The 11,128-nt window shown below is 35.8% G+C and overlaps 1 protein-coding gene across 1 annotated transcript in view; it reads left to right on the top strand.

Annotated features, from left to right (window-relative positions):
• Positions 1–2,275: 2,275 nt before the first annotated feature.
• The window catches only part of LOC110790067 (uncharacterized), a 35,265-nt gene continuing 26,412 nt past the window's right edge, over positions 2,276–11,128 (top strand). The window contains exons 1-6 of the mRNA XM_021994801.2: positions 2,276–2,551; positions 6,493–6,615; positions 6,764–6,790; positions 10,331–10,421; positions 10,664–10,707; positions 10,978–11,076. Coding sequence (XP_021850493.1) covers positions 2,426–2,551; positions 6,493–6,615; positions 6,764–6,790; positions 10,331–10,421; positions 10,664–10,707; positions 10,978–11,076 — 510 coding nt within the window. The 5' untranslated portion in view covers positions 2,276–2,425. The remainder of the gene's footprint in view (positions 2,552–6,492; positions 6,616–6,763; positions 6,791–10,330; positions 10,422–10,663; positions 10,708–10,977; positions 11,077–11,128) is intronic.

The following is an 11,128-nucleotide window of genomic DNA, read 5'->3' as shown; positions in this document are numbered from 1 at the left end:
AGGCTTGTCCGGTCTTTCCTTCGTCTTAAGAGAATGGGTCGAATCGAAGAAAGCACCAAGAATCTCTGTAAAATCTCTCTCTAGAAAAGCACAGAGGTGAAAGTGAAAAATGAAAATTTTACCCCCTTCACATATATATAGGGAGGGCAGAATGGGAAAGGTCGCCACGTGGCGCACTCTCCTCGGTTCAAAAAGCCCAATCAGGAGATCAGGGGTCAAGGAAGGGCATCACGCCAACCTTCTTACCTTAATACCCTTCTTGAGGGGCAAATGATGTGGGTAAAAATACCCTCGCTTACGTGGCCCAATTGCCGCAAGACACGTGGCACTCCCTGACCGGCTGGCCGCCTATTTGGCTGCCACTTAGGAGTCACCATGTGCTCATGAGTGACTGGCCTAATTATGCCAACCACTTTAAGGCCCATGGCCCATAGGGAGTCTTATGATGGTGACACATGTCACCATCTTACACACCAACCAATCATATGAGCTCACCTTAGGGTTTCCCCCAAAAGGGGGGGACTATAAATATTCCCATTTCCCAAGAAATGGACACACAATTCTAGATAGAGAAACATTCTACTACTTACTTTAATGCTTTCTGTTTATTAATTACATCTTCCTTAAAACCCGTGTCTTAAGCATCGGAGGGAATATTCCTTCGGGAATATTCTTGTTTTGTAGGTACGCCGCCGACGTGGACTGGACTCGACACTACGTGGAACCTGATACCTCCTCGTCATCATATAAAGGAAAAACTCCCACAACACTTATTATTTATATTTATATTATTATATTACTTATTATTTATATTTATATTATTATATTACTTATTATTTATATTTATATTATTATATTACTTATTATTTATATTTATATTTATATTATTATTATTATTATTATTATTATTTATAACTAATTGTTTATTATTAATTAATATAATTTATTATTTATAATTTATTATTATTTTTATTATTATTAGTTATTAATTATTTAGTTATTAGTTATTAGTTATGAATTATTATTACTAATATTAATATTTATCATTTATTATATATTTAGTAATCAATTACAAATTATTATTATTTATTATATAGTTATTAATTAATTTTTTTATTATTATATTGTAACTAACTAGTTATTATTTATTTATTATTTACTATTTACTATTTATTATTTATTATTTATCATATATTATTTATTATTTATTTCGATAATATTCTGTTAAGTTAAGTTAAGTTAAGTTCAGTTTAGGAGCATTCAGTTCTGTTCAGTTCAGTTCAGTTCAGTTCATTTTAGTTCACTTCAGCTCTAAAGAACATGACCTTAGGTATCAGAGAGAATATCCCGAGAGGAATAATCTTGCTTTACAGATCGGACCAGAGATCGTGCCGTGTCGGATCGGATACCTCATTACCATCCGCTGATCGGGAAAACCCCACAACATTTCACGCTGTGAGGCTCTCAATCTCTCACTATTCTCAGACAATTTACCCTCAAGTCATTATGGGCCTTATGGGTTACACGGAATGCAAGAGTTTTTCGTTCCGAATCTGGGGGTATTCAGACAGTTCATGTTCACCTCAGACTAGCTATGGAGCAATCCACTACCTTCATCGGGAAAGATAAGGGAAATTTAACCTTCATCCCCCTGGGTATGCTTCCACCTACCCTCCGGGTTTTTTCTTAATTTGCTCATATTGGGGTAGAAATTTTGCCTATGCCTAGTACGATTATTCAAATAGATGGAGCGTGGAACAAGGTCACTTCAAGAGCTGGAATGGGTTGGATTCTCCAACAACCAGTTACATAAGGAAATGAAATTTTTGGAGGTTGCGACTATGGTCTAGGGCATTCGGCGCTACATGTTGAAGCAATGGCTTGTCTGCGGGCTCTTCAATAGGCAAAGGATTCCTCCTTAATTGGATGTCATTGTTTTGTATACTGCTGCTACCTTGGTTTCTTACTTGCAGAGACAAGTTGTGCCTGATATACATCTCACTTGAACAGTGACAACTATTCTTGACATAGGTAAGAGTTTTAGATGTTGTATGGTTAATAAGGTGCATCGAGGTCAAGTTCAACAGGCGCATGATCTGGCGAAAAGAGCTGCGAAAGATGTACTTCATTTTGTCTCAACATTTGGCGTTAGGCCTGATGGTTGATTTTTACCTGTTTTATTTCTTGTAATTTTATCCTATGTAAAAAAAAAAAAAAAAGAAAGAAAGAAAGTTACTTAAAAAAGAAATAATCAAGTGAGTGCAAGGTGCAACCGCGTCAAAAGCGACGATGCCCGACAAAATATTACCGCGCAACACTGAAAGAGAGGTGTAGAGAGAAAAACGCTTCGGCATCTCCGCCCACCGCCGACTTCTCCCCCCCCCTTTCTCTCTTCACCGTTTCTCTCTATTCTATTCTACCCATAATGTCGTCAATCTCGAGCACTTCGGCCGGGTTACGATACGGCTCGACGTCGGCGATTTCCCAAGAGAGACAATCAACGCTTCGGTCCAATTGTTTTGGAACAAATTTGCCTTTGAAATCAATTAAGGTGCGGTTTCTACTATATTTTAGACATTGTTGCTTAATTTTCAGTGTTTTATGGATTTGTTGCTATGTAATATTTGCCAATTTTCTGTTTTCGAATTGGACTATTTTACGGTGGCAGAGTTTATTCATCAATTTAATTACATTTATTCTAATAGTATTAATTTCAAAATTCGTAACATAGGTACAAGATAACGTGTTGATCAGTGTTATTCATGGTTTTTTTTTCTATGTAGCACGGGAACGGGTATGGGGACAAAAACCGGGATGGGGACGGAAACGGCAAAATCAAAATTTCAAAAAACGGGTACGGCTAGGTATGGCAAAAATTCCAAAATAAAATAAAATTAATTATTAAAAGAGAGGAGTCAATGCATAAATCCTTAAAGAGTGTTATAAGTAGTTTAAGTACTAATTTACTGAACCAGGAAATTGTTTGGTTGATTGTTGTTTACTACGAAGTACTTCATATGATATAAATTGCTTGCTAGGATTCTTGAATTGAAATGAAAATCAATTAAACCAACAGTCATGACCCATAACTCAGCACCTACATTATCATTCCACATCGCCTTTTGATTAATTACTGAATAGTCAAAGAAATGCAAATATTATTGAATAGAAGTATGCTAGCTGTTGGGTTCACTTTGCCATAACTCATTCCAAAATCAATTAATCCCTAAAAGAAACTAAACAAAACAGACCATTTTCCTATTGAAATCAGTCGCCAATTAAACCAACAGCCATAACTTATTAAAAATAAAATTAACCGAAATCAATCGCCGGAGTAACAAGTTAATAACCATAACTCATTCTTGATGTCGACCTCGCCGGAGTAGAGCCACCGGTGGAGCAGGCTAGCAGAGTCTGGTTGCTGGTGCAGTGGTGGCTGGTGCTCGCTGGTTTCGCCCGAGTGTAGGTGGTCGAGAGGAGAGAGAATATCAGTGCTTGACCTAATATTTTGCCCCTTTTTAGTATGGGTACCTTTATTTTTGGCACAAAAGTACTTGATACGTACCCATGAAACTTGTTGACCGTACCCGTTAACGTTGACCGTACCCATTTTATGGATACGAATCCGGTACGTACCCTTGAGGTACCCGGTACGGATACCTCACTAAAATGCAATACCCGTGCTTTGTAGGTTTTTTTTAACACGGATTACTTAATATTGCTACTTTAGCTTGTTTTATAGGCTGCTTATACTCCGTAGCATTTTTCAGCATTTTTCAGTGTTTATTGTAGATTATAGTTCGTCCGTCTATTATTGCTTATACTATTGAATTGTATGGGTTTTAGTGTTTTATACTTTCATGCTGATATTGGTTGGTAGTTTTTGACTATTCCCTTGTTCCATAAATATAAGAAACAAATTTATGTTATTACATTTAAACTTAAAATAACATGTAAAAAATATAATACAAATGCGATGCGTGTGAATATAAGAAACAAATAAGTTAGATAGAACCGAACACATATAAACAGATTGATTAAAATGGTAAAAATTTATTTAAGGGGCAAGATTGATTAAAATGCTTCTTTGGGCTTTCCTATTGGGTAGGTTGTCATTATATTCTCTATTATACAAGTGGGGAGGGTATTTTAGTAATCCAAGGGGGACACCAAAAGTGGATTTACTAAAATAACCTCAGCTCTTGATTTATATAATAGAGATATTTGCAACATGTTACTTTTGACTATTCATACTTTAACTTTGACCATATTTTCTTACTAGTTGATGAAATATGGAGGAAAAGTTCCTCAAAGACTGCAGCAGGACAACAGTACAACAGTACATTGGTGGCTTTCACTCACCTAATTTTGTCTTGTTGTGGTGAAGGCTAATTGTAAATATCACCTGTCTAGGTAACAATTCCTAGGTTTTAGTGAGTATATATACCTTGTACATCATTGTAACAATCAATTTTTCATTTAATGCAAGAACATCAGCCGCACAAGCTATTAAACACCAACTTCTCTTATTTAGTGTATGCTTGATTGTAGTGTTTAGAATCATCTGATTCCTCATGGTATCAGAGCAAGGTTGCGTGTAATCAAGCACTGATTGAGAAATATTGTGAGCAAGATTAAACCCTTCTAAGCCAAACACTTTTCCCTTCTGTTCTTCTCTTTCTTTTAAATCTACTAAAGCTTGAATCTTGGAATATTCCTACTTGAATGTCGAAGATTACTTTATCTGATATGCAAGATCCTCTTTACTTGCACCCATCTGATGGCCAACATTCTGTGGTCGATAAACTCAGTGGAGCCAACAACTACAGGGAATGGTGCAGGTCCATAGAGGTAATCTTGGCTTCTAAGAGAAAATTGGGGTTTGTCACTTATAACTAAGAAGGATACCACTGACAATGTCAAGCAAGAGCAGTGGGAAACTTGCAATAGCATGGTGATAGCATGGCTGACTGCCTCCATGACTCCTGAAGTAAAGATATCTGTGATGTGTGATGTTCTTGAACTCTGCTAGTGAGATATGGAAGCAACTGGGGAAGAGATATCTGCGGATAAGTGGAGCTAGAAAATACAGACTGAATAGGGAGGTGTATGAGATTAAACAAAGAGGCCAACCCATCTCTGAGTACTACACTCGGATTGGAACTCTGTGGGGAGAGATTGAGAGCCTAAACCTCTACCCTCCTATCACTGAAATGACCCCTGAAATCAATGCCTTTGTTCAAGCCTTGAACAAACATCAGGAAGAACAACACCTGTTTCAGTTCCTGAATGGAATGGACTGGATGAGGATTATGCTGCTCAAAGAAGTCAAATCCTCATGCAAACTCCCTTACCAAGTGTGGAAGAAGCATGTGGAATGCTGCAGCAAGAAGAATCCCAATACCTTATCTTCCTTTCTTATTCCTTTCCTTTCTCTTCCTTTACTAATATTGTGTTATCTATGTTCCTTAAAGATGTTTCCAGGTACCTTTATTGCAACATTTTCAATGCATGTTTTGATTGTCAATATGTTGGAATACATGGTAGGAAATATCACTGTAAAATGAGAAAAAAAATATGAATGAAATGGTTAACAATGTAGGCCGAATTTTTTAATGTATTTGTGAAGCTCTGACGTGTTAGGAATATTGTCTTAGAAGCCAAATTCGCCCCGTGCAATCAGAACTGGCATTGCCCCTGAGATTTAACACAACAATTCCCCCCAATGTGCATTTAAATAAAGGAAATTAGTAACTCATAATAATGCTCAGAGAAGCATAAGGAAAATCAGAAAAGAAGAGAGAAAAAAAATGATATTTCTGTGTGTTTTTAGGAACAACAAAAGTCTTCTTTTGAAGCCAAAAAGGAAAAACGTAACTGAAGAGTGATTTTAGGAGAGAAATCTGTCAAATTAAAACATCAAAATAGAAAAATATACCATGAAAGCTAACAGATTTTAAGGAGAGATTAGTCTTGGGCATAAATTAAGCATCAGTTACAACACATTTAAAACGGAGTAGAATAGGCTTTGTAATTGAAAGGTCTCATAAGGTCTCATAAATATGAGCTCTCTGTTATAGCCTATACCACATTTCCATTTGCATTTATATCTAATTTACGTATTATAGTTATAAAAATTTGATTTTTTGAAATTGCATATTGAGACGAATCAAACAAGACTCAATATGGGAATATAAAGAAGGAACGGAGGTAGTACCAAACAAAGCGTAAAGTACAGAACCCAATAAGTATTGTTTCAAATATGACCGCACTTAACAAAATTAAGTAACAAATTTATTAAACATTTTACTACGATTCATTTGTGAGAATCGATCCTATTTGTCATTATTAAAGTAAATGTAGGATCTCAATATTGACAATGTAGTGGTGTTCATTTGGAAAACAAAGCAATATCTCCCTTAGAAGATAACATCTTCTTTTCTCTTGATGGGTTATGTTTGATCTTATTTGTTGCTTTGTTTTTTGGTGTAGAGTGAACCACGTCGCATGTCATGCTCATCGACACGCGTTGGTAATGGTTTGACTCTTCGTATGGCACTAGTGGATCAAAGTCTTGCGCGTAATGTATATGTGGGCAAACAGTTTGGAACCTTGGTATTATGTCCACTTCCTTACAAATGTCTGAAATTTACTGATGCTTTTACGATTTTGATGCATTATATTGTGTACATGAATTTTTTTTTTTTTTCTTCTTTATTTGTGTGTACTTCTCCTGACCAAAATAGGTCTCTTGTATGTGCAGGCATATGATCTCGTGCAGGGAGCTCTTGTAAGTGATTAGTAATCTCTATTCATTTAAATATTTTATGGTTTAGAATATTGTGTCCCTTAATACATTCCATAATGAAGCCCCTAGTCTTTTGCTCCACGTGGAATCTAACTATATCTGGAAATTGAGGAGTGGGAGACATTTTCTTTAGTTATCCATTAAGGTTTTTTATTTACAACAAAATTTTAAATTATGAAATTATGATTGTGATTTCGAGCACTAGCCCTTGTAGAATATAATTTTATGTAGGGTTGCGTAAAGCACTACACATGACATGAAATGATTTTCATATTGGTTTTATCTGTTGGTTTGGATCTTTATTGTCCCGTGTTAGCTCTATATTAATTTTACCTGTTGATATACAATGGTCTATTGCGATTTGGATAGTATCAGTTTGGGACGTGAATAACTGGTGCATATCAGCTGATATCAAATGGCTAGTCTATTACATTATACTAAAACAGACACCAGGGAATGACACGTCATTCCTGGTGCAAATTTTTCCGCCAAAAAACTCTTTCCTAAAAGAGCTATCTAAGCATGGAAAAAGAGCTATCTAAGCATGGAAAAAATATACTTCGTAAAAGATTATAGAGTATTATAGTATTAGATGATTTTGGCAATATTTTAGTCAAATCGACATATCAATTACAATATATTTAGTCAATATTTTGGTCAAATGAATATATTACGCATATCAAATATTGTGGTCAAATTATCATGTACAACATATAAAATATATAATACGTAGTAGGGAGAAAATTTCATATTAGATGATTAAATTAGTACGTTCAAGATTTATTAATTATGCATTAGCTTTATGGGATAAATATTTCAGTTAAGTATTTTATAAAAAATATGATCAAGTAATAATTTTCGAATATCCTTGCGGGCACGGGACCTAATCTACTTTTGTATATATTGTAACTTTATGATAAAATAAGGAAAAATACCGATATGACGATGGTCGGTGATGGTTTATCAGAAACGAAATCTTTTAATATGATAATTTGCCATTGATGGATTTATCTTTGGAACTGCTTCATTGTTGATGGTGTCAATTTCATGGATTGTTTGATTCTTTTGGTAGAACCAGCTTAAAGGGCTTTCCAATAAACTATTGTAGATGCTTCCCCCCTGATTACCCACCTTTAACTCAAAATTAGATATTCTAGAGACAATAGAGGAGAGGAAAGAACAATCATAATGGTTAGCGTTAGTGTTTGGGTTTAGTGCTAAGAGTGACTGTGCGACCAAAAAAGTTTGCAAGCAAACTAGGGAGAGGATGAAGGAGGTGGGATGTGGTTTTGGAATGAGGGTTGAACACTGCGGATATGATTTGAAGCTGGATGGGCTAAAGCTTAGAGAGCTATATTAGCTTTTCTTGGTGGGATTTTATCACTCAATCTGTCAATCATCTTTCATCATTCCCGTCGTGCTAACTCACTATTAGTTAGGTCTTATTAACTAATTTTAGCTTTAGAAATTGTAAATACACAATTAGGACAATCGCTGTGTGACACAGGAGCGTATATTAGCTGTAGGAGATAGATGGATATATTTTTCTTGCAGTGTAGTCATAGTATATTAGCAGAGAGAGTTCATTGTATCTATGACTTGTCACACTAAGGGGAGCTTTCTCGCATTTCTTGTACTCATAGTTCTTACAATTGAGAGCGTGTGTCCGTTAAATTAGTTATTGACCATAAATCATATTGATGGGTTGAGACGAAAAATTCTATCACTATTCCTCTGGACAACCTAGCGTGTTTTCATTTGTTCTGTTTTCTCCCACCAAAACCCTATATCTCAAATTCTCCAGTGACTACTGTGTGTTGCTAAGAGGCAGGGATAAGAGTATATACACGAGGGTATTTGGTTTGAGTGTAAAAATGAGAGAAGAGAGTTTGGTTTCAAACTTTAAATTAGCTTTGAACTGTTAGGACTTAGGGGTGCAGTTTTCAGGTGCTTGGACATTATGACATCTTACTTATTATATAGTCGTATTGGAGGGGAAAGGTACAAGGATAGGAGGGGGGTGGCGGGGGTGGCTGTGTTATTTGCATAAGCAGGGATGTAAGGTTCATTGATTTTCAGCCATTGCACCGATTTCAACTGTTGAGATATTTTTCTATTTCTTTACTATAAGGTCATGCTTTTATTTGAGAGTGTTGAGACCTTTCTTATAATTTGATTTGGCGGGACTCCTGAAATATGGATACTATTGGACTAACTAGGACTTCAACTGCTTTCTTCTAGATAATACTGAATCACAACATTTTGCAGGGAATTTGATTATGTGGTTCATTATTGACCATTTTGTCACAAACCAGCTGCCAAAACTTATCAGTCACAAACCAGCTGCCAAAACTTATATTCATTTCTATATTGCTAGTGTTTTGTTGAGTACTTGAGTTATATATTTCCAACTATTGGAGAGAAATAGTTGAAAAAGGTTGGAATTTAGAAATTGAAGTAATGTGCATTAGCTTATTCAAGATATTGACAAGTAAAAGTGGTAGACTGCAATAAAATTAGGTTGTTCTGAAAACAACAATTAACAAGTTTTCTTATCGCTAGTTTTACGGATCAGGTTAGATCTTTTGTGTAGCTCTTTACTTGTTTCTGTAGAGTCTACGGCTGCATTTGTGACCATTGAACTTGAGTCGTAGAGATTTTCCTATTGGCAAAGGTGGTTCTCACCATCTGGTGGTACTTCTTATATTTAGTTTGAGTCTTTCAGAATGTGCTGGGGCTTGAAACTTTGAAGATGCTTTAAGACAATTTGTTATTCTCTATGTAATGTTTGCATTATTTTCCAGTAAGCAACCTTGTTGGTGCTAAATAGGGGTGAGCAAAAAGTTAGGGTACCCTGAATTGGAACCGGAACCTGTTAGGAGCCTGTGGTTTCTGAATCGGAACCAGTTGTGCAGGTTCCGGTTTCGGGTAACAAAATTGTAAACCTGTTCAAACAGGTTCCGGTTCTCAATTTTTCGGAACGGATACCGTGTTGGGTACCCTGTACACATTAATTCTAATATGAATTACCCAAAATAAGGGTTCGAGCCTTATAAAAATGCTTCCTATGCCTAAAATATAAAACAATCCAAGCTACTTTTTGGAAAATATAAATATGAACTTGTAATTTAAGCCCAAGCTATAAAACAATCAAAGCCCAAACTATAAAGTAGATTTTTTTTCTCAATAGATTAACAATAATTTATTTATATTTTTAAAATGACAGGGTACCCTGAATCGGAACCTGTTCCAACAGGTTCCGGTTCTGGTTCCGATTCTCATTTTTAGGAACCTGTTGCAACAGGTTCTGGTTCCAGTTCCCATATTCAAGATCCTGTTGCAACGGGTTCTGGTTCCGGTTCCTGAAATTTTGACAGGTCCCTTGTTGTGCTCACCCCACTGCTAATGATGTGTATACTCATTCTTTTATAACCCAAAATAGCTGATCATTTTCTTTCATTAATTATGAAGTTTGTACTGGGCTCATTGTTGATATAAGTATTTACGATGACTAATTCCCAGGTCAAATGGAGCTCTCTTATGGATAAGACAGTACCTGAACCACCAACTGCAGTTCTTATCCATGGCATTCTAGGGTGTCGAAAGAATTGGGGTATTTATCCTGTGATTTCGGTCTTTGTAGTTAATAAGGTGTAAGCTATTGTTAATTTAGGACATACCCTTTCGATGAAATAACAGTAACTTATCTATTGTTTATTTGATTTAGCTGGTTCTTGTTTGGAAATTAGAAAATAAAATTGTGGAAATATTGATATTCAATCCGAGGATTGGTGTTGTCAGGCTTGTTGGTGACAGTTATACATTGATTTTCTCATTGTTGTTTTTGTGTATTAGGTTCTTTTGCTCGCAGGTTGGCTAAGAGTTTCCCAATGTGGCAGGTAACCTCTATCTTTGACTTAAGAGGGTAATACCTTTTTGGACAGAATAAGTGTTGATTTACATCTTAAGGGCCAAAACTCCAAGAGCAAGCCCATTTGCATAATTGTATTCCTTAAGTTAGAGATGTTTAATTTGCTAGGTAGTTTTGGTTCTCTAGACCAAACTGTTGTTTAAGCTCACAAAATTAAGACTTAAAAGGCTGTATGACAAACTTTGTGGGTTTTCATTTCTGGTTCATAATACTAATTGCTTTTCTTTTGTTGGTACAGTTTCTAATTGTAGATTTGAGATGTCATGGTGAGTCAGCATCAATTACAAAAGGACTGCCAAATACTGTTGCTGCTGCTGGTCGTGATGTCTTGAACTTGGTGAGTTTGTATATCTACGATTGTCGTTCAGTGTCATAACTCATAGTGGATT

This window comes from Spinacia oleracea, chromosome 4, assembly GCF_020520425.1.
Source record: "Spinacia oleracea cultivar Varoflay chromosome 4, BTI_SOV_V1, whole genome shotgun sequence".
Taxonomy (NCBI): domain Eukaryota; kingdom Viridiplantae; phylum Streptophyta; class Magnoliopsida; order Caryophyllales; family Amaranthaceae; genus Spinacia; species Spinacia oleracea.
Note: the sequence above shows the minus strand (reverse complement) of the source record. Positions and strands in the feature narration are given on the sequence as shown.